The sequence below is a fragment of the Trachypithecus francoisi genome, unplaced genomic scaffold (genome assembly GCF_009764315.1).
Source record: "Trachypithecus francoisi isolate TF-2019V2 unplaced genomic scaffold, Tfra_2.0 Lachesis_group13, whole genome shotgun sequence".
NCBI classification, from domain to species: Eukaryota; Metazoa; Chordata; class Mammalia; order Primates; family Cercopithecidae; genus Trachypithecus; species Trachypithecus francoisi.
Window position 1 is genome coordinate 102519928 of NW_022681458.1, and position 25053 is coordinate 102544980.

Sequence of the window (25053 nt, forward strand, 5' to 3'; positions counted from 1 at the left end):
ATCTATTGATATGTCTCAGTTGAGTAAGATTAATTTGTGAATGTGTGATATTCAGAAAGAATATTTCCACTGAAAGTGCATACTTGGTGACCTGGGTATGAATTCATGTTGCATTTCATTTGATGTATCCAAGGAGTAAAAAAATATTAAAGTGCTCTCAGATTTACATTTATACCATTATTTTCTCAAAATATGATATACAAATATTATGTATAAGAACTTAGGTTGCTATGTAAGTACCTGAGTAGCTAGGAAGAAAAAGTTGGAAATGTTATACTTCTAAATTTTCTTCTCCACTTAGTCCTCTTGCTATTTCTCTAGTTTCCCCTCTCTAACCCTGTGGCCATTGGACTCTCATTAGCACCTCAATGACAGATTTCTCATAAAATTAAAGAACAGGCAAAAAAAAAATATAGCCCTGTTATCTACTTATTGATGAATCTTGTTAGCACAGGGAATAAAGATGAAATCAAAAAAATTTTACAGTAATCCCACATTTATTTCAAACCTATTAATTGTAATTTTTGATCTATCCCAAAAGGCTATAGATTAAACTAGATTAAAAGTACAGTGCATAGTAAGTTTTTTTTTAAGTTAGAGTATTTTCACTGTACATGCCTCAACCATTTTCTTAAAATACATTTAATAGCTTATACTTCTTAGTAATTAAGAGAAAATACTAAAGAATTTCAGATTACTGTGTTTCCTTTTTATAAAAAATATTTAAAATTCCTTTTGCTTGTTTTTTTTTTTTTTTTTTTTTTTTTTTTTTGAGATGGAGTCTTGCTCTGTCGCCCAGGCTGGAGTGCAGTGGCACGATATCAGCTCACTGCAAGCTCTGCCTCCCGGGTTCACGCAGTTCTCCTGAGCAGCTGGGACTACAGGCGCCCGCTACCACGCCCAGCTAATTTGTTTCTTTGTTTGTTTGTTTTTGAGACGGAGTCTCGCTCTGTTGCCCAGGCTGGAGTTCAGTGGCCGGATCTCAGCTCCCTGCAAGCTCCGCCTCCTGGGTTTACGCCGTTCTCCTGCCTCAGCCTCCGGAGTAGCTGGGACTACAGGCCCCTGCCACCTCGCCCGGCTAGTTTTTTGTATTTTTAGTAGAGACGGAGTTTCAACGTGTTAGCCACGATGGTCTCCATCTCCTGACCTTGTGATCCGCCCGTCTCGGCCTCCCAAAGTGCTGGGATTACAGACTTGAGTCACCACGCCCGGCCTCCTTTTGCTATTTTTTAAAACTTTTGTTTTAGTTTTGGAGGTACATGTGAAGGTTTATTATATAGATAAACTTGTGTCATTGGGGTTTGTTGTTCAGATTATTTCATCACCCAGGTATGAAACCTAGTACTCAATAGCTCTTTTTTTCTGCTCCTCTCCCTCCCTCCTCCCACCTTCCACCGTCAAAGTAGACCCCAGTGTCTGTTGTTCCCTTCTTTGTGTTCATGAGTTCGCATCACTCAGCTTTCACTTATAAGTGAGAACATGTGTTATTTGGTTTTCTGTTCCTGTAGTAGTTTGCTAAGGATAATATTTTATTATTTTTTTCTGTCTTTCTGAATAATTTAACACTGCTATGCAAATAATTGGATAAAATATTTCTGTGTTTTATATATAAACTTAAACTACTATTTAATATAGAATCAAAGTTTTTTCACAAGGAAACACTTGACATAGGATATTTGAAATATTCTAAGGAGTCCATGTCATGGTAATACCACTTTAAAAGATTCCTTCAGAACTATTCCACTGAGTGATTTCTAAAATGGAATTTTACAGTACTATGAATGGATATATGAATGTGTGAAAAAATAAATACAAACCTGTTGTTGCTGGCGTACCTGATCATCACACCATGAAATGCTCAAATACATAAGGGCATTAATCACTGCATTATTTACTCATTGTAATTTCATTTACTTATTGCAAGCAATTATTGTAATTATTATTTAATGATGAGTCTGTGTGAGCTCTGGCTCAAACTGCCTACAGTATTCCTTAAATTTCAGTGAAGAAAATTAAACAATTAAGAAAAGAAGAGCCACTGTTCAATTGAATTTCTTCTCATGCATATTGTTGTCAGATTACACATTTTAATTTTTTTTCCAGAATGTGAGGAGAAAACACTACATTCTGCCTTGTAAAAGTGGAGAAGCATTAATTAGCTCATAGCAATTATTACCTAATACCCTTTATAGTACCTGTATTCTCATCATGAGGACACACCTTTGTGTGTGCAGGCACTTACGAGATCTTTCATATGGTAGAACCATGATCACTCTGGCAACAAAAATAATATAAAATTATAGTGACTACTTTTTAAGCACTTGCAATATGTCAGCCACTTTCAAAATGCTTTGCATTAATCATCTGATAACACTTATTTCCAGAAGAACTTCTTTTTCTTCCTTTATAGATTCAGAAACTGAGTCTTGTTGAAAGAAGGTAGTCCACGATGAAAGCTGGGATTCAAATCCAAGTTTATTTGCTTCCAAAACCATATTAAATCTTAACCATTATGCTGTGCCCAGAGGGGCTGATTGCATATAGCAATTACTTGACCTCAGCAAAGATCAGGGAATAAAGTTGATACTTTTCAAGCATGGAATGTGGGAAAGGGAAGAACTCAGAACTAGCTTACTCCTAAGAAATGTGGACCCAGTTAGGACACAACATTTGACTTTTCTAAGCAGCCAGGAATATGCAAGAACCAATTTCACCTCTTAGCCAGTTGTGCCTCACAAATATTTATTTCTGAATCTTTAATTGCTTTGAAATGGCAATGCCACTGATACACTAGACTTTCTAGTTTGAGTAATTGTTTTTATATTGTAATTCACTGACTTCCCTTGCTTGTTTGCTGTTAAATCCACGTGTTACATACTTAAAATAGAAGTGCATCATAATCATATGAAAACACTCAACTTGGCATTTTATGAGTGTGTGTCACTAAAGACTGAGTAATTGCAGCCTTCAGGCAATTTAGGAAACTTTGTTTCTGTTAAATACAAATCAACATCAGCATTCCAGTTATCCATTGTTGAGCTAAATATTCTCAATTAAGATTTATTGCTCAGTCTTGGATATATTAAATGCTTAGAGCAGTTCACATATCAGAGGATTTTTGTTTACTACTTACAGTGATTTCTATGTTTAAAATGTCCTTATAGTATGAGTTTTATCCCTTACGTCTCATGTAAAGGAACTTGGGTTGGGCTTGTCAGTCAACATTACCCTTCATGGCTATTCTTAGGAACCTTGTGTACTATATATTTTTTATTTGTTTGGTGTTTCCCCTTTATTTTATTTATTTATTTATTTATTTATTTATTTATTTATTTATTTGTTTGTTTGTTTGTTTAATGAAACGGAGTCTCAGCCTGTCTCCCAGGCTGGAGTGCAATAGCACGACTTGGCTCACTGCAAACTCTACCTCCCAGATTCAAGCAATTCTCCTGCCTCAGCCTCCCGAGTGGCTAATTTTGTATTTTTAGTAGAAATGGAGTTTCACCATATTGGCCAGGCTGGTCTTAAACTCCTGACCTCGTGATCCACCCGCCTCAGCTTCCCAAAGTGCTAGGATTACAGGCTTGAGCCACCACCACTCCCGGCCTCCCTTTTATTTTCAATGTAATCCCAATTGAAAGTCATTTGCTTACTTAAACTTGAAGTACATCTTCTTGAAATCTACCAGACATTTTCTATTACTTCATTCCAACACATATGCAGATTGTGAATTATATTCGTAGATAACATTCTTAAGCACTTTTTTTTTACCACATCAAATAATATAAGGAACCTCAGTTTTTAGAAGTAAAGTTTAAAAAAAAGGCCTGGATATGTTTCCTTGTTCAATATAATGTATTTCTGTTATTGATATATACTTATTACTGAGCACAATCACTATTATTATGTAGGAAGCACATTCCATGTAAGACTGCACATCTCAAAAGAAATGTTACAAATAGGTTACAAAAAAGGCCAGAGGAGTTGACAAACTAATATTATAATTACGCATGCTAGCATACAAATAATGTAAATATATTATACTTCCATCTGATTATTCATTTACTCATTTAATTCAAATGTTTTTAAGTTGGGGGTGCGGGGGACGTAATTTCTTTTTTTTTCTTTTTTTTTTTTTTTTTGAGACGGAGTCTTTCTCTGTCTCCCAGGCTGGAGTGCAGTGGCGCAACCTGGGCTCACTGCAAGCTCCACCTCACGGGTTCACACCATTCTCCTGCTTCAGCCTCCCGAGTAGCTGGGACTACAGGCGCCCGCCACCTCGCCCAGCTAACTTTTTTGTATATTTAGTAGAAACGGAGTTTCACCGTGTTAGCCAGGATGGTCTCCATCTCGTGACCTTGTGATCCAACCGCCTCAGCCTCCCAAAGTGCTGGGATTACAGGCGTGAGCCACTGTGCCCGACTGGGAGGTAATTTTTTAAAAAGATTATGAAGTGTACACTAGGTACTAGACCCTAAAAACAAAACCTGGTACCATCCTCAAGGAGGACATAGTTCAGTAAAGGAAAAACATCACAGATAATTAAAAGCCATTTGAATGAGATTTTTAGTTGAGTTAAACAAAACAAAAACACTCAATATTTTTCATGAGTACTATGTTCATCATACAGATTAGATAAGTAGACACTGAAAATAACTAATATTTTGTGGGGAAGAAATTTAGAAAAAAATAATTGTAACCAAATTGATGATATTTTGAAATTTCTACGGGATCTTGAAAAAAGTAATTTTTTTTTTTTTTTTTTTTAGAAACGACAGAAAGAGGAGGGACTTCCCTTATTCTTAGCAGAAAGGAGAAGCAGGCATAAAAGAGGATGATATGTGTACAAAACTGTGAATTTTTGTATATGCGTAGCAAATCTAACATAAGGAAATATTTAGCATTATGTTGTCAGGAACTACAGTTTAAAAATATTTGAGTGATACAATCCAGTGCCTTAAAAATATTTTGTTCTATTTTACTTATCAAGCTATAAAATATAGTTTTGGAAAGTTATAAAACTATAGGTATTAAAGCTTTTAAAATGCTTTTAAAAGAAAACACTTAAAAATAATTTCGTTGATTCTGGTTTTTCCTCTATTTCTGTGTGTGTTATTTTCAAAAGGCACATAAATTTTGCTACTCATAAGGGCTCGGAATATGGATAAACTGTCTGAGGTAAAATGAGTTATGTTAGGAAGGATGGAGGAAATGTTGAAATCTTACCTTGAATAGGATAAGTAGTAAGGGATCAGTTGACTACTTTAACTCTGTAACTGACAGGGTGAAATGAGAAGGGTAATTTCCAGGAAGGATTTAGATCGGGGTAAGATAAAGGTAGTATACTCAACTAATTATTGAATAATGTTCTTTTAAAATTATGTGCTTTTATTGAATAATAATTAAAAAAAATTAATGTAGGCCAGGCATGGTGGCTGATACCTGTAATTCTAGCACTGTGGGAGGCTGAGCCGGGCAGAATCACTTCAGACCAGAAGTTGAAGACCAGCCTGAGCAACGTGGCAAAACCTGTCTCTATAAAAAATATTTAATACAAAAAATTAGCAGGGCGGTATGGGAGGCTGAAGCAAGAGAATTGCTTGAGACCGGGAGGAAGAGATCGCAGTGAGCCGAGATCATGCCACTGCACTTCAGCCTGGGCGACAGAGTGAGACTCTGTCTTGAAAAAGAAATAATAATAGTTTAAAGGTTTGTATACACATTTTTGTGTGAACATTAGTTTTTATTTCTCTGAGATAAATTCCCAGGATTGCAATACTGGGTCGTATTGCATCATTGTTCTCAGTTTTATAAGAAACTGTCAAATTGTTTCCTAGAGTGGCTTTACCATTTTATATTCCCACTAGCAATGTGTGTCAGTGATCCAGTTCTCTGTATCCTTGTCAGCATTTAGTGTTCTTACTGCTTTTTATTTTAGCTATTCTGACAGATATATAGTGTATTGTCATTTAAAAACACTTTTATTTCTTCTAGACTTTAGGTTGTCTATAATAGTTTTCATTTTAATTTGCATTTTCCTATGATATTGAACATCTTTTTATGTGTTTATTTGCCATTTGTATATATTATTCTGCAAAATATTTCTTCTCTGTTCTCTGTTCTCTGTTCTGTGTAATTTTCTTCTGTGTTCTAGTCATCACGCTCCATGTCTTTTGCCCATTTTGAATTGCAATTTTTTTAACTATTGGGTTTTGAAAGTTCTTTTGTTGATATTTACCTTTTGTTTGATGCATGGGTTGCAAGTATTTACTCCCAGACTAAATCATGTCTTTTATTACTTTTCACAGAGCAAAAGTTTCTAATTTTGATGTGCTTGTTTTATAATTGAGAGAATATTGTGATTATGAATGAAGTACATAATCTCAACATTTTTAATAATTAGATTATCTCCAGATTATCAGTTACGGGATTACCAGAGAGATGGTTGCAGGCTTTAGAATAGTGCCTTCGTTTGAAAGGGCAGTATAAACATTTATACCACTCGTAAATATAGCTAACATTTACTTTATGCTTTCCATGTGTCAGACACAATTGTATGAGGTGTTATTCTTATAATTACCACCTCACAATGGTGCAGCAGCCAGGGCAAGGCTGCTAGAAATACTTAGACAAGATAACTGAAGGCTAGCACCTTGATTTGTGTTCACTTCACAGAGAAGCCAGGAATGGAACAGACAAAGTGCTTGGGTTTCCTCAGCACATTCTTTTTTTTTTTTTTTTTTTTTGAGATAGAGTCTCACTCTGTTGCCCAGGCTGGAGTGCAGTGGCATGATTTCAGCTCACTACAACCTCCACCTCCTGGGTTCAAGCGATTATCCTACCTCAGCCTCCCGAGTAGCTAGAACTACAGGCGTGTGCCACCACACCTGGATAATTTTTTTGTGTTTTTAGTAGAGTTGGAGTTTTGCCATTTTGGCCAGGCTGGTCTCGAACTCTCAACTGAAAGTAATCCACCCATCTTGGCCTCCCAAAGTGCTGGGATCACAGGCATGAGCCACAGAGCCCAGCTAGCACACCCATCCTTTACCCAGCAAAATCCAAATATTCTCAGAATGGATAAAGCATTTAAGATAGCCTAATAGTGAATACTTGCCCATGTAATAACTAGCCTCCATCAGAGCTAAAGTTTTAATGTTTCTAAAACAGTTCTGCCACAGGAATCGGAATAGTCATGTCATTTCTGATGAAGTCTGAAAAAATGTTCATTTTCGGATATTTCAAATATTATAATTCTTCTACAGGTATAGCATGGGATGTAGCTCATTGGTGTTTCTCTATGTTTTGTGTGTTTTCAATGACTAGTTTCTACAACTTTCACAGTCCCAGAAGTAGGAGTTGTATTCTACTGTCTGAAGTTAGTGCCAGAAAAAGAATATTTAGAAGATTTTGATTATATTTATTATAGCTGTGTAGAGGCCTAGAAGTTAATCCTCTAATTTTAATATTCATCGTGTGTCTATTTCCCATATCTACATCTCTACCATTTCCGTCTCCAAAGGTTTCACCATTGTAATACTCTTTCCAGCAAAATTTAAACGGCCCTGTTGAATTTACTAAAATATTACATTTGAAAGCTTATAAAAATATGCAGTGTTTAAAATATGTTTTTAAAAATTGTGTGCCACAAAATTACCTGGAGAAATGTTTTAAAAATACTGAGGCCCAGGACCAGCCCAAACCAATTAAACTGAAATTTTGTGGACTGGGGCTGTAGGATCAATATTTTAAAATAACTTTCCAGATAAGTATAATTCCTAGCTAGGGATAAGAATTTTGAAGTTAAATTTGCTAAGTGATGGAAATCTATTAAAAATTATCTATTGAAAGCCTTAATTCTTAATTTTTAAAATTCCTTTTTTATACCCTTCCATTTGTATTTTAACTCCATATTGCATATTTATTTAATTTTTAGCTGCTTAGAAAATAAATGAGACACACAAAATGAACTGCCTAGTCTTAATTGCAACAACACTTAAAACTTAATAAACTTAATTTTTTCAATAATATATGAAATACTGTATGTAGGTAAATTACATTATTTAAAAATATTTAGTTTCTTATATTAATATGTAGAATATTTCTATTAAGAGAGAAATTACATAATTTTTGCAATTTTCATTGTCTCCATAAAAATTAAGCTGGCCTAGTTAAATTAAAATGTTCAAATAAAATAATGTATAAAGGAAAATTTGGGACTGATAATAAGAAATGTTAGAATTAAAGCATAAGGGTTAACTGTATTTTAATAAAAATAGAAAAGATAGGTAAAAAAGATAAATTTTTCATTTCCTAAAGTTTTTTCTCGATTTAAATGGTGACTTTTTAAATAAATACTTATTATGTTATTCTATCTAGATTTCTTCGTTTGATAGCCAGATTCAGATACTTCAAAAATTAGTTAAATATGTCTCATAAAAACAAGACTGCGTTACAACTGATACGTTCTTCAGACAGATTCTATGACCCTTTTGAAGATTTTCAAATTTCAGTCACCCATTCTGAGGATCCTTTAGTACAGACATAATTATATTTCTTTGCATAGGTTCCAGTACAGTTTTATAAATATGCTCACATTTGACCTGTTTTCTCATGGGTATTGATTTAGCATTCTAACATCACTGAGTAGTTTTAATTGCATTAAACAATTTTGTTCACTGCCTAGTGATTCATTTTTTAAAATATTACCAAAACAGAGAACTGATTCAGAAATTACTCCAACACCATATATACCAATTAATCATTTAGTGTTATTAGGACTTAAGTGAATGATAATAACAAAATGAAAAATCTTATGATGCAAAAACATTTGCATTAATAAACTTCAGAGATATGTATTATACTTCTATATATATCTATACTATGAATATAAAGCAAATGTCACGAGTTTTTAAAATTAATAATAATAATGTAAAGCATTGCAATTCTATTTTATGAACCTGAGAATACATGCACCCAAGAACATTTAAGGGTTAAGCTAATATATTTAACAGGAAAGAAGATATATGGAAGGAGTTATGTGATATGCATCACATGCTTATATATATAGAGAGATTAATAGAGAAACTTTAAATATCGTTTTTGTGAACCTTAAAACTATTAATTTGATGTTATTCAATGTTCAAAGTAATTTAAATTAATTTAAATATTTAAGCCATACTAAGTAGAGCTGTTGAATCATTGCCCTTCTTCTGTACTTGTTACAGTATCTGGGTATAAGTAGTACATTAAAAAATTCAGTTGGGGCTAGGTGCGGTTGCTCACACCTGTAATCCCAGCACTTTGAGAGTCCAAGGTGGGCAGATCAGGAGGTCAAGAAATCGAGATCATCCTGGCCAACATGGTGAAACCCCATCTCTGCTAAAAATACAAAAATTAGCTGGGCATGGTGGCACATGCCTATAGTCCCAGCTACTTGTGAGGCTGAGGCAGGAGAATCACTTGAACACAGGAGGCAGAGGTCGCAGTGAGTCGAGATCGTGCCACTGCACTCTAGCCTGGCAACAGAGTGCAACTCCATCTGAAAAAAAAAAAAAAAAAAAAAATTCAGTTGGGAAGATAACTAAACTTTCCTAGGCAGAACTCTTTGAAAACAAGCTATAGTTTCATAATGGAATTAACTAAATCGTCTGTCCATTTATTTGATGTTTACTAATTTTCTTCTCTAGTCTAGTCATCATGCTAGACAGCAAATATAATAAGCTGACTATGACAAAGTCTGCTTCCTCTAGTCACAGTCCAGAAGCAAAGACACTAGATCCAAAAAAAAAGAGAGAGAGAGACAAAATTCTTTCCTCTGTGAAGCCCCCACTTCTTTAAGTTCCTTGGCATTGTGTATTGAATTGATTTAGGAGGTTTTATTCATTTTGTTTACACTTCCTATATACTCCCTAGCTTCCTCCCACATTTTAAACATAAACTGTATATGGTAGAATCACATACATATGGAAAAGTAAACCATCCTAAATATATGGCTTGATGAATGTTGATTAAATGAATTTGCCTATATAACCAGTGCCCAGATCAAGAAACAGAATTTAATTAGAAACACAGTAGCCCCATGGCCAATCATTACCTCACATTCCACATGTCCTGACTCTGAGCATAAACTAGCTTTACCTTGGTCTTTCCAGAAATAGAATCATACACGTATTAAAAGAAAAAGTAAAAGAACTAGGCAAGGTGACTCACACCTATAATTCCAGCGGCTCAGGAGGTTGAGGTGGTAGGATCACTTGAGCCCAGGATTTCAAAACTGCAGTGAGCTATGATTGTGCCACTGCATTCTAGCCTGGGCAACAGAGTGAGATCCCAACTCTCAGGAAAGAAAAAAGATGGTCTAATCCATAGAGATAACTGTTAAATGCCTATAATGATTCACATTCTTTGTCCTGGGAATCCCTGTAATTGAGAATTATTAGGCTATATTTCACCTTCTCTCAATGCACTTGAATCTGTACGTCTTTTCAATCATCTGCCCTTCCTTCCTTTCATTTTTTTTTTTTTTAAGGGAAGGAATTATTTGTGATTTGTCCACTTTATTCTCTGAGAGAGAGCCCAGGAACAGTTGGTTGCATTGTCTGCCTGAGTATATGCCCACGTGCACTTTTCCATGAGTAATTATGGATCACAGAAGGCCAACATGGTTCCACAGAGTTATTGTTAAAATGTGGATACTGATGCTGCTGAGCATGCCAGTAGTTAAGTAGATGTGTGCCAAGGACCTTTAGCAAACAAAAAGTACTACCCTGAGACCTCTGAAAATGATGGCCACCACTATAATATGTGAAGTTGCCCATAAAATACAATAAAGCCCAGCCTTACCTCCAGTGACACACTGTGCCATGTCGAGATTAGCGTCTTAAGCCATTGACTTGATTCACTCACTTGCCGAATGGTTTGTCTCCCCCGTATCAGCCTCCAAATGAGCGCAATTTAATTCTGTGCTTTGGTAAAATTACTATTTGCTGAAAATCTTCCATTTTTGGATTTACTTGAAGAGGGATGAAATCACCAATTTAAATCTGTAACTGCCTAAGTAAATTTTATGGAAAATAGATGAGTAATTATAAATTTCATCAGTTAAATTAGTATCCCAAATGAGTCATTACACATTAAAACTTTCCGAGGCAAAGTGGCATAATGAAGAGGGCAGGCACTCAATTTGGAAACAGAAACTTTCTAAAAATATCTGGAATGTCCACTAACTAGCTATGAACACAGATTTCTTATCTACTCTAGGTACTATTTTTTGTATCTGTAAAATTGAACTGTCATTTCTCTCAGAGGAACAAGATTAGGTCAGTAATCCACAGAGATAACTGTTAAGTGCCTATAAAAGTATAATGTTTATCTGTCAGTTAAAACTGTTTATGTTGGCTGGGTGCCATGGCTCATGCCTGTAATCCCAGCACTTTGGGAGACCAAGGTGACAGAATTCCTTGAGCCCAGGAGTTCAAGATCAGCCTGAGCAAAATAGTGAGCCCCCGTTATTAAAAAAAAAAAAAAAGAAAAGAAAAATAAAAATTAGCTGGGCCTAGTGGTGCGCATTTGTAGTCCTGTCTATGCAGGAGGCTGAGACAGGAGGATTGCTTGATCCGAGGAGTCTGAGGCTGCAGTGAGTTATGATTGCCTCACTACACTCCAGTCTAAATGACGGGGTGAGACCCTGTCTCTAAAAAATAAACAACAACAATAAAAAAAAAAACTGAAAACAACATATGTGTATTTCCCTATTAGCCAGATCTTATTTGTAAAGACAAAAACCTGAGCTTTCAACTTATTCTTTGCCCTCAAATCCAGTGGTGCTAGGTGAATATTATAATTTAAGTGGCTATCATTATGTTTAAGTTGTAAAATTTAATTACAGGTCTATCGATAGACTATGTGGAAAACAAGCTTTATTGGATCAGTTCGGGGAATGGAACCATAAATAGATGCAACCTGGATGGTGGTAATTTAGAAGTAATCGAGTCAATGAAAGAAGAATTAACAAAAGCTACAGCCCTAACCATCATGGGTAAGTGAAATGATTCTATAGCTTGGTTGCTTTGTATTGAATGAGGGCTGATTTATTACGACCTGTTAAAAGCTTAGGAAAGTTACTGCTCCATTCACACCAGAACTACATTCAAATTGCACACTTCTGTGAGGTTTGCTTCTCTTCCTTCTTTTCCTCTTTAGCAAACAGACTTATAAGATTATCCAGATAAGAAACTTAGCGTTAGCAATACTAACTTTGCTGTTACTGATTCTTGGTGTACTATGACTTATATTATTTTATAATTGTTATTTTCTGTGTTCTACTACAGTCCTCTAAAGTGTAAGGGCCTTGTGCATTTGTCACGATAAAGTCAAACCTGGCTTATCTCCATTTAATAAAGAATAGCTTGATCTGTAGACAGAATTCAAAAGACGAGACAACAGGGTCCATTGGACCAATGATTGAAATACTTTCCCATGGAATAATTCTTTTCAGTGTTCCAGAGTGAGTACAAATGTTACTTATTTGAGTCTTATTTCCATTCCTTTGAATTCGATCTTCTGGGGAAAAAAAGGTGCCAGGTAAGTAAAATGATTAGGAAACTAAGAGGGAGGTGTGGCTTCCATGGAGCAAATAATTAAACTCTACTATATTGATATTAGAAGCTCATTTTTGAAATGTAAGTTTCAGTTTAAGAAGATAGTTTGAATTTTTCAAAAGATGTTGAGTGGATAGCGTAAAGAAGAACTCTTTGGTGAGGATGGCTGAGTTTTGATTTAGTGAATGGCTGACTCTAAGCTGAAGTTCGTAGTAGGTGAAGGGTGTGAGGACTGAATAATCTACATAGAATTTCAGTAATTGCATTTGGTTACAGGATGATAATCAGAAAATTATTTAATATTTATAATTCTGAATATTGTGATTTAATCAGAATAACTTTTAAAAACATATACAATTTATGAAAATCCCATTTGAATATATTCTTATATTTATATAGGTAAAAATGTATGCCTTTTAATTCTATATTCTAAATCTTTTAGCCATTTGAGAGCATTTAGTTTCTCAGGTTTGTGAGAGTATTTTTATTGCTTTTGTTTTATTATTATTATTTTTTTTTGCTAATGTTCATGAGTATATGTTAATAAACAGTGGTTAATTGAGACAGATTTGGGAATCCATTTTCTAGACAAAAATATGTTTTTATCTTTGATTTTCAATTAAATTAAAAATATCTAGATGAAGGTGAATAAGGTTTAAATATTGCAAATTATTATTTAAGAATGAGTCTTCCTCTCTCGTGAAGGAAGGAAAAAAGGAGATTGTTTTAAAAAACCATAACTATTAAGATGATCTCTATTTCAATTTTTATTATAGGGAAATATAGACATGAAACTATCTGCCTATATCACAAAGTTGTGAGAATCACCTGAAGTTCTAAATGAATGTACTTTTTGAAAAGTAGAATTCTATGGAAATGTCAAAGTTGTTATCTGATGCCTGTGAATTTGGTCCTTAAAGCACTCTCTACGTTTCCCTCATTGGGAATTTCCAGATATGTGATAGAATGCTTCATCAGATGTTTCGTAGTTTTCATTTGCTTAAGCTTATTCTTAAACTACTGTCCTTCTGCTATACCTTTTACTTTTTTTTTGTTTCTAAATTATTTCTTAGAATCAGTTTTTTTTTAAAAATAGTTTTTCTTCAGATGAGGAATTTAAATTTGTAAAAGAGAAACCATCTTGTATTTAAGTCTCCAATTTTCTTTTGAGTCTTTGGGCAATTTCTGTGCTATTTATATAGCATTATATTGACATTCTTTTCTTTGTATACATCCAGAAGTTATATATAAAACAAAAGGGTTGTACTTGATAAATAGGCTATTTTACAGTAGGAATTTATTGACAATTGTTTTATAGTGTCTATAAGATGACTTTTGAAAAAAGCAATATATTACTTAGTATTGGAAAATGAACACTAATATTTTGTCTTTTGAGTCTTTGTACATATTTTAAATAAAAATAAGCAGAGTTTAAATTCTGAAAGTAGTTGAGTAATCGGCAACAGTCTCTAAATCATCACCCACGTTATGTTTTCAAAAACTTACTTCCAGTGTACTTTATGAAACCCAAACTAGCAAATAGCATAAACAATGAACTCAGTAAATTAGAGGAAAGGTGTTAAAAATCTTGCATAACATTTCAAGGAAAGTCAGTGACTTTTAGGGGAACAAAGTATAATAAAATTGTTGCCTCGTAGGAATATTTAAGGCTTTATAAAGGTTTATTTCTGCTAATATTTCTGCTGCCCATGATCTGAGTAGGAAATGAGACTAAACCTACAGAGCTCAATGCTATAAATATAGTATCAAAAAATGGAACAGGTCTCTATCTTAGCAAAAAATAAAGTCTGTTAGGTTTGTCGACTGATAAATGAAAGAAGGAGAAAGTTTGAGTGAGATCATAATGCCCATATTGTGTCAACCCTGTGAATCTGATATAACATCAACTTTGCAGAGGAACCCCACCTTGCAGAAATTAAAATTCTCTTAACAAGTAGGTTGCTGTGTAAGTATACCCCTTTTTGCCACCATAATTTGAGTAGCCCTGAAACATAAAGAATACATATTTAAAACAAACAAACAAACAAAATCTCTTGGCCAGGCACAGTGGCTCACGCCTGTAATCCTAGCACTTTGGGAGGCTGGGGCAGGCAGATCATGAGGTCAGGAGTTCGAGACCAGCCTGGTCAACATAGTGAAACCCCGTCTGTACTCAAAATACAAAAAAATTAACTAGGTGTGGTGGCGGGTGCCTGTAATCCCAGCTACTCGGGAGACCGAGGCAGGAGAATCGCTTGAACCCGGGAGGTGGAGGTTGCAGTGAGCTGAGATCGCACCATTGCACTCCAGCCTGGGTGACAGTGTGAGACTCAGCTTCAAAACAAACAAAAAATTTCCTAATGCCTCTACTGGCAATATGTTAACTAGACATATCAAAATACGCTTAGCAGTCTGAGAATTTAAAATTTAAAGTCCATAACCAAAGAGAATCAGGGGAGGAATCTCTATAACATTTTCTGGCTTGGTTTTAAACTTTCTCTTCTCCTCAGACTTCTCCTTCTTTCAAAACCTCCACCCTTTCTCTTTGAGAAGAAAAAAAGAAAAAGGTGATGACCTGCTTGCTGCTCAGGCTGAATACTACAGTCATATAATAAAGGCAATGAAAAAGTAAAACACGGGAACCTCACCGATATCCAGGGTATTACTGAAGACTGCAGTTACACATGTTTAAAAAGAAATTTGTCTACAGTGATCCTGAAATTACACATCAAGAAAACAAGTCATTGTGCTATGAAGTGATTAGTATATACACGTGTATGATGGTTCCCCAAAGAGGCTACTTAGGTACTGAACGATAAGTAACTGAAAGTTTGTCTTTCACTGAAATATACGAGTAGTTTATCCTAAAGCTGAATTTAAAAAAATCTCTTTGAATACTTTGCGCAAGTTTTTAAACCTCAAGGATTATAAATTGGAACCACTTGAGGCTCTTAGTTTTACTTAGAATAGTACCCAGATCAAAATAAAGCAATTATTTGATGACTCAGTCAAGACCTCTAAACCAAGATATGTTTCATAAACACTTTACTATTTCTCCTTTTAATAAGTAGAGCTTAGCTTTTGTTCCTTTAAGCGTGGGTAGTGTCTCATTTTTAGTGGAGAGTATAAGGCAGAAGTGATGATATGTGGCTTTGGGGACAAAGTCATAAAAAACATGAGCTTCTTTTCCCTCTCTTGGATCGCTGTCCTTGGGCAAAGCCAGCTGACGTGTTATGAGGACACTCAAACAGTCCAGTGGAGAAGTACATGTTGGAAGAAAGGCAGATCTCCAGCCAGCAGCCATGTAAACGAGTCATCTTGAAAGCTGAACCTCAGGCCGGGCGCGGTGGCTCAAGCCTGTAATCCCAGCACTTTGGGAGGCCGAGACGGGCGGATCACGAGGTCAGGAGATGGAGACCATCCTGGCTAACACGGTGAAACCTCGTCTCTACTAAAAATACAAAAAAACTAGCCGGGCGAGGTGGCGGGCGCCTGTAGTCCCAGCTACTCCGGAGGCTGAGGCAGGAGAATGGCGTAAACCCGGGAGGCGGAGCTTGCAGTGAGCTGAGATCCGGCCACTGCGCTCTAGCCCGGGCGACAGAGCGAGACTCCGTCTCGGGGGGGAAAAAAAAAAAAAAAGAAAGCTGAACCTCTAGCCTCAGTCAAGATTTTAGCACAAGCCAACAGCTGTAAAGTAACCTCAAGGGAGACTCCAAACCAGAACCACCCACATGGCTGCTCCCAGATTCTAGACCCATAGAAACCATGTGAGACAATGAATGTTTTATGGTGCTAAGTTTTGTAGTCACTTTTTGCACTGCTATAGATACCAATTCATATGTTTACCTAGTCATTTATTTACGAATAGACTTAGAACTTCCCAATTTAATAGAGTTAGGCAGGTTATGAATGAGTAAAGTATGTCAGGGGTGATAAAACCAAACAGCTCCAACATAAATGTTAAGTAGAATCTGAGTCTAGGCCTGCAATATCTCAACTAGCTTGAGAGTGGCAGGATTTATGATGGAGTGGGAAAAATGAATGTCCCACTTATGGTAGAACACCTCTCAGCTCCACTTATTTTTGTCATAAGAAATATTAACCATTTGCACATATCTTTTATTTTTGAGGAGAAGGAAGAAATACAGATGTTTATTTGAAATCTCACAATTTTTAATTATTAGCAAGTAATCTTTTTAAAAAAATATTTTAGAAAAATACCATGCAGACTAACATACTCTATAGGCTAGCTATGAAGGCTAACACTATAAAAGCCAAGCATTCTACAAAAAAGCAACAACAAAAATCCCTACAATAACCTTCTGTTGTTGCTTCAGCGCAGAGGGCACCAGGTGTCACCTCTGGTTTGGTCATCATTTACATTGGTGACATTGAGTTGCTGAGAGAAAAGGATGGAGTTAAGGCAGCGAACACCCAACTGCACCACTAAAGGGGATTTCAGTAGGAAAAAAAAAAAAAAAAGTCACGTGGTAGAGCTAGTATAATATACAGAGGAGAATAGGCCTCCCTTGTAGCGGACAGGATACGGGATTGTCTATGAAGATTTTCTGGTGGTGTTTGAACAGAGCTTGTATTCTGCCTGAGGTAAATACAGATTAAGAACATACTAATGTCAAGTCTGACTCTTACTTGAGTTAAACTCCTGAGAAGGCAATGTAACTACTTGTTGGAGAACTTTCACCCCTAACAGCAATAAATATCAATTGCCATTCATTCTTTCATTCTTTCAGCAAGCATTTATCAGTGCCCACTATGTGCCAACTGCTGATATACGTGGTGGCAAGAATCCCAGCTTGCATAGTAACATGGAAGACAGACCATAAAGCAGATAAATCAAAACATATAGTACGACAGTTGAATGTTAAGGGAAAAAATAGTAGATCAGGGAAAATAGATAAGGAAGTGTATGGGGTGAAATTTGAGTCTGAGTAGCCAAGAGTTTGCCAAGACAGTGACTTCTGAGTAAAGATCTGAAGAGATAATGAGAGAAGATTGAAGGAATGCTGTGTGAACTAACAACTGCTTAACATTTTGTTGATTTTACAGTTTTTGTATTATTATTATTTCTTAATATAAAACATAATTATATTAACATAAATCTTCTCAGGTGATAAGGTTAATTTTCTAAGTTAGAAATCTTTTAAGTTTGTCATGGCTCAAATAGAGCATTGTCTGTGCTTCTCCTGTTCTCCAGGGGGCTCACTTAGGCAGATGTGATTTACACTTTGGGTGCAATGACTGTTTAATGAGGACTATTAACACCTTTCAAGTTGCTAGATAAAAGCTGACTAGCCTATAATTCTGCACATCAAATTCTTCTCCATTTTTATTTTTATTTTGTTTTGTTTTGTTTTAGAGATGGAATCTTCACTCTGTCACCCAGACTGGAGTGCAGTGGCATGATCTTGGTTCAATGCAACCTCCACCTCCCAGGTTCAAACGATTCTCATGCCTCAGCCTCCCCAGTAGCTGGGATTACAGGCATGCGCCACCACACCCAGTTAATTTTTGTGTCTTTAGTACAGACGGGGTTTCTCCATGTTGGCCAGGCTGGTCTTAAACTCCTGACCTCAGGTGATCTGCCCACCTCGGCCTCCCATCCTCTTTATTTTTAAAGATGATCTTGTCAGTTTTCCTGTCAGAGCTGGCAAATACAAAAACTTCTACTTTCTAATATATAATAATAACTAGTTGCCCTAAAATTATATTTACAACCTTTTCTCTTAGATATTTTTTCTAAGTATTTTGCAAATTTTTTAAATGGAATTTTCTTTTATAAAATTACTTCTGTTTGTCCGGGCATGGTGGCTCACACCTGTAATCGCAGCACTTTGGGAGGCTGAGGCAGGTGGATCATGAGGTCAGGAGTTCAAGACCAGCCTGGCCAAGATGGTGAAACTCTGTCTCTACTAAAAATACAAAAAAAAAAAAAAAAATTAACCAGGCGTAGTGGCGGGTGCCGGTAATCCCAGCTACTCAGGAGGCTGAGACAGGAGAATCGCTTGAACACGGGCTGCAGAGGTTGCAGTGAGCCGAGATTGTGCCACTGCACTCCAGCCTAGGAGATGCAGTGAGACTCTGTCTAAAAAAATAAATAAATAAATACAAATTGAAAAAAAAATCTTCTGTTTTATGAAATAATAATAATACTGTAAAACAGTTTCCTACATGATTTTCAATTATTTGTGCTATAAAATAGCATATAGTCAGTTATGTAATATTTTACTATTGATTACCTAGTATTCAGTTATAGGGATTTTTTTTTTTTTTTAATTTACCTTTTCTCTCACAACTTTTGACATTTTTCTGGTCACTAATGCCTTCAGGAGACAGTGAGGCAAGCTCAAGTTAATCAAGTCACTGTTGAGTTTTTAGTGTCTTTATGAGGCGCAGGACTTTAAAACTATTGACTAAAATCAGGGTTTCTGGGTTATTTATGGATTTTATTTAACTTTTTTTTCCTTTCTCCATATGTAGTTTGAGAGCAGACTGCATATATTGTATTTACACTGAAGAGAAAGTGGAAAAAATAAATTCACGGAGATAAGAGAAAATACACATATGAAACAAATATTCTCACAAAAAATAGTCATTTCTTGTTGAAAATTATGATGGAATTTAGGAAATAGAAGGATGATAGCTTATCTGTATTTTGTACTTTTGTAGTGGGGCATGAGAGAGCTGGTGCAAATGGATCATAGCTTTAAAATAGAACTCAGGGTATGAATCATATTTAAGCAAACCTGAAGTCACTATGTCTAAATAGAGAATCACTGACATTTGTGTATTTAATGGTCAGCATATCATTTAATCACAGATGCTCTTGACATTGTTTATTACAATGAATCATGTAGTAATTTGTCAAGATCAAGAGTTTGAGCCCTGGGCCCTGTAAGGGGTATGAGTTTGAATTTACCCTCCACCGTTCACTCACACCTATGAGCGATTTATTCATTTTTCTCTGCTACTCTGTATGCACAGATGCTCTCATTTATATTTCATTCTGTATACGCTTTTTGTTGTTGTTGTTTTATGGTACTAAATGATCTTTGGAAGTTGCATTTACCGTGATATTTGTAGGTAAGGATTGCAAAACTATCAAGACATATTCTACTCAAGCGTCAAAGTGTAGACATATATCTTTTTATTTATATATTTGTATGTCTTACCTTGGGCTGCTATAGCAAATTAACATAGGCTGAGGGGCTTTAAAAACATCAGACATTTATTTCTCACAGTTCTGGAGGCTGAAAGTCTGAGATCAGGGTGCCAATATGGTTGGGTTCTGGTGAGGACCCATTTCCAGATTATAGATTGCTTACTTTTTGTATCTTCTCATGGCAGCAAATGAGAGAGAGAAAAGAGAGAGAGAGACAAAGAGCTCTCTGGGGATCCTTTTATAAGTTCACTAATTTCATTCATGAGGTCTTTACTCTCATGACCAAATTACCTTCGTAAGATCCCACTCTTTAATTCCATCAAACTGGGGATTAGGATTTCAACATATGAATTTTTGAGGGACACAAATATTCAGTCTATTTTATGTGTGTGTGTATGTATGTATGCATATATATATATGCACACACATACATACACACACACATATATAATCCTTATCTAACCATTATATGTGTGTGTGTGTGTATATATCCTTATCTATTTCTCTGTATGTTGGCACAAAAGTAATTGTGATTTTGCCATTAAAGTAAAGGTAATGTTTTAACCTTACATGATTTTTATCGCTAATGTGTTGTGATCAAACTATTAGTTTTCACTAAATAGGAAATAGTTTTAAATAAATTATATAGGTTAAAGCAGTACAAAAGAACGTAAAAATTATAAATAAAAGTTCATTTGTGAAGTTATGCTAATCAGAATTCATTTTAATCTGTTTTTGAAGTTAGGCAAAACTATTTCAACTTTTAGTTAAGAATTTTGTAGGAGTTTACAATATAAAACTGCTTAATTTGTCTTAGAATAGGTTTGTGCTACCTATAAATATCTAAGTAGCTATCTCCAACAACCATCAAATCTTAGAATCACTTGCGATTGGCTAACCTCACTATGAACTAAAAGAAACTTTGATTCACAGGTAAAGGCAAAAAAAAAAAAAAAAAAAAAAAGCCTTTAATTACATGATTTCCATAAATATTTAAGCTCTCTCTGCTGGAGTTTTCTATTTATCACAATTAATATATTATACTATTGACCTGTTTCAAGTGGCAATTTTCCAGGAATGGGCTTAATAAGTAAACATTAAAAAGAGATTAAATTTTGGCTACTATGAAGATCAATCAAAAAAGGTATGTTCTGTGTGTATTTGCAGACTCATGTCACAGTCTAGTAATGAGAAAAAATCGGCTCTGTTGATTTGGTTATGCACACAACATTTGTTTTCAGTCAATGTTAACCAAATAAGCTCGTCATTTGTCTTTTGGGAAGCCCTTGAAAGGCTTTAGCAAACATAACCCTTAAGGACATTTGTTCATACTTTCTGTGGGCTAACCTCACAAACGAAGTTATCACAATAGCTGCTATGGAGATTCAAGACACACTGGTAGTTTACCCATGGGAAAGTCAAGGCTGTCAGATTAAAATACTTCCAGACACCGTCTGCATGTCAGAGAATATCATGTTCATTTGTTCAAGAATGAATACAGTGTTCATATTGTTGGGGATTAAAGGTTTCAAAGGTTCCCTCTAGATGTTGTATGACAAAGTGCTTACAATTGTTTAACCTGTCTGCCAACTGAAAAAAATGTGCGTTACATACAGCTAATGGCAAAAAAAAAAAAAAAAAAAAAAAAATTAGTTTTTACCTACACTAACTCTTAAGCTTTCTCAGCTGAATTCTCAATCATAATCAATGATAAGCTTTCAAAATTTATGTTTATTCTCAGCAAAATATTATTTGGCATAATAAATAATTTTAGAACTTTAAAGTAAATATCTAAGTGCTCAACTTGCACCCTTTTTTGAATTGTCTAGATATACTTAATATGATATACTTGATAGAAACATTTAAAAAATATATATAATACAAAACCTCGTAAAATTGGCATGCAGAAATCATCAAAAGTCTTTTTTCTACTCTTAAGATAAATTATTATGGCTAGTTGTCATGGAATCTATAGAACATTATAAATGGTGGCAAATGACAGGTTCTGGGATTGATGCATTTAATCTTGTTATCCTCAAACTGAGCACTTGCAGATTTACATTGAAATCTGGTCTGAAAGGAGTCTATATGCTGTCTTATTATAACAAGGTGGGGAGTCTGATAATTTAAAGATTCCTTACCTCTTATAATTCACCTTAAGGAGTCTCTCCTGTTTCCTACAATGCAAGTCCGCTTTACATGTTGTCAAGTGCAGATTTTTTTTTTCAAACCTCATTAAATCTCTCTCTTTCCCTGAATGTGAGAAGCAGCTGAAACTTCAAGTTTCAAAAAAAAAAACTTTGCTTTTCAGAAGACCCTTCCTTCCCTCCCTACCTTTTCTTCTCTCTTTTACCCCATTCTCTCTGCCCTGGGCTCTCCATTGCTTTTCTCGTGTCTTTCCCTTCCTTCCTTCCTTCTTCCTTCCTTCCTTCCTTCCTTCCTTCCTTCCTTCCTTCCTTCCTTCTTTCTTTCTTTCTTTCTTTCGGAGGAGAGAGGGGTTTATTTATTTCCTTTATGAGAGAAAACAAACTTTCAATTTCTGTATTTTTATTTTCTGAAAGTAATTTGAGTCAATCAGATTCTGAAATGTCCTTTACTTCTACAATTTGTAAACTATGATCTACAGAAACCTGTAAATGTTACAGAAATGCCCCTAATACCGCAATCAGTGCCGGTCTGTGTTTATGGTAATGTTTTGAGGACTGGGGGTTACTGTGATGGGTTTTGCATTATATTTTGTCTAAAATAAATGTTCCAGCCAGGTACAGTGACTCACGCCTGTAATCCCAGCACTTTGGGAGTCCAAGGCGGGTGGATAACAAGATTAGGAGATGGAGACCATCCTGGTTAACACAGTGAAACCCCGGCTCTACTAAAAATAAAAAATTACCAGGGATGCTGGCATGTGCCTGTAGTCCCAGCTACTCAGGAGTCTGAGGCAGGAGAATCGCTTGAACCTGGGAGGCAGAGGTTGCAGTGAGCTGAGATCATGCTACTGCACTCCAGCCTGGGAGACAGAGGGAGACTCTATCCCCCCCAAAAAAGGAAAAAAAGTTTCAATAGGACCAATACTGACCACATTTAGTCAGGGCTTATGTCCTTAAGTATTATGAAGGACAGAAGAGAGTTGTAAGTTAATATCATGGTGTTAGAAATGCTGATGAATGGGGAAAACAGATTGATACATATAAAACTGATCCATGCAAATCATTGTACAAAAATTTAAGTAAGACTTCCAAATGTCTTCAGGAGGGGACTTCATGAGGAATGTAGGATTGAAAAGGCCCTGGATGAAGGCTAGAATGGGAAGAGACCTAGAGGAGAGACAAAGGTGTTTGTAAGCTCATAAATGTAAGAGTCAGGGATGGTCCTTCATAAGGACAGCTTGACTAGATTGAATCTACTTGATTAAGAATTCACATATGTACCTCTCTTTCCATTCTGCTAAAAAAGTGACTAGTTGAAAATTGCACCTTTGAAGGTTTCTTTAAATAGTCTTGAATTTATAGGATTGGCTCTGGTCAATTCTTCCCTTTTTTAAATAACAAATAAAATGTAATTCCCTGACTGTAATAAAATGAGAAATAACAGCAAAGTAATTTAAAATAAAAAAATCAATTCAATTTACAAATGCTTTGGGCACACTATATCTGAATAAATAACTGCTTTTTCTCATATAAAGCATCACTAGAAGTGAAATAGCTAAAAATGCAGACTGATGCAGGTATGCTGTGCTCTTAGCTCTAAAATAACAAGTAGAATTTATGTTGATGGCTTAATTTTTCTGAAGTGGTGAACAATTTTTGGTAACATTTTGGACAATATAAAGAACAATTATATTCATGGAAAATTTAGTATCTCTTAAAACCATATAGAAACTTCTTTGTCTTTAGATGTAACATAGAGTTACATTCTGGGTTCAGATACCTTTAAACAAGATTTTTCATCAATATAAATGTCCACTGGGGTACTCAATGGTCACATAGGAAATAGGACAATTTTTCTTTTCAGTGTTTTATCAGATATTTATCTTCCTTGACTCCTTCCCCACTAAATATCAGTAATAGTCCCTAGTGATTTTGATAGCTGAAAATGACCTTACAGATTTCCTTACCCCAAGAGAACGGAAACCCTCTATTGACTACCACTGGAAAATTGCTTGTTGAATAGAATGAAACTGAATTCTCACTTCTTCTTTTTTTTTTTTTTTTAATTATACTTTAAGTTCTAGGGTACATGTGCATAACGTGCAGGTTTGTTACATATGTATACTTGTGTCATGTTGGTGTGCTGCACCCATCAACTCGTCAGCACCCCTCAATCATTTATATGCCACTACTGGGTATATACCCAAAGGATTATAAATCATGCTGCTATAAAGACACATGCACACGTATGTTCATTGCGTCACTATTCACAATAGCAAAGACTTGGAGTCAACCCAAATGTCCATCCGTGACAGACTGGATTAAGAAAATGTGGCACATATACACCATGGAATATTATGCAGCCATAATAAAGGATGAATTCTCACTTCTAAAGTAGCTCCTCTCCTGATTATCTTTTCTCTATAGCGGTTCTATGGTTTCTCCCAGGCATTTGCCTTAAGCTCAGAGGGAACTGGATCAGTTTTTTCCCTTGTTTTATTACTGTTGTTGTCGTCTATTTTACTTTCACCTTCTGGTTAGGAACTTCTTGTCTGAGCTACAACAGTCGCCTCCTACCTTCCTCTCATTCTCTGTATCTCCAATCTCCAAACTTTCAAAATATGGTATATTAGAACCTGCTGTGGCATTACCTACTTAGCCAATTTCAGAGGCTGAAATAAATGAGTGTTACTCAGAAATGCTCGTTTTCTTTCATTTTCATTTACTAAATCTTGTTATCACAGCATTATTAGTTCCACCTTATAGACAAAGAAACTTAGGATCAATAAGATTTGTTAAAATCCAAAGCATTATTAGCATTATTAATCCCACATTATAGACAAAAAAAAAAAAAATTAGTAAGATTTGTTAAAACCCTGTCCTGTAAGATGAACGCTCTGGGATTGTGACTCAAGTCAAGTACTGTTTTACCATAAAGAAGAGCCTTGCTCCTGTAACCCTTCCTCTCATTTTGTTCTCCTCTATCCCTACTTCAGTCGTGTGCACTACATCCCGGTAAACTGTTTCTTCTTTATGTAATTATGCCCTACTTATTTATCTTTGCCTTGTTGTTCCTTGAGTGCATTCCCTGTTCATCAGCTACCCTAATGAGTGAAACATCATCCAT

General features: G+C 35.4%; 1 protein-coding gene across 1 annotated transcript in view; it reads left to right on the forward strand.

Moving 5' to 3' along the window:
* The window catches only part of LOC117095052 (low-density lipoprotein receptor-related protein 1B), a 1687268-nt gene that overhangs the window by 1363060 nt on the left and 299155 nt on the right, over window positions 1-25053 (forward strand). The window contains exon 32 of the mRNA XM_033231629.1: window positions 11888-12037. Within this exon, the coding sequence (XP_033087520.1) occupies window positions 11888-12037 (150 nt within the window). The remainder of the gene's footprint in view (window positions 1-11887; window positions 12038-25053) is intronic.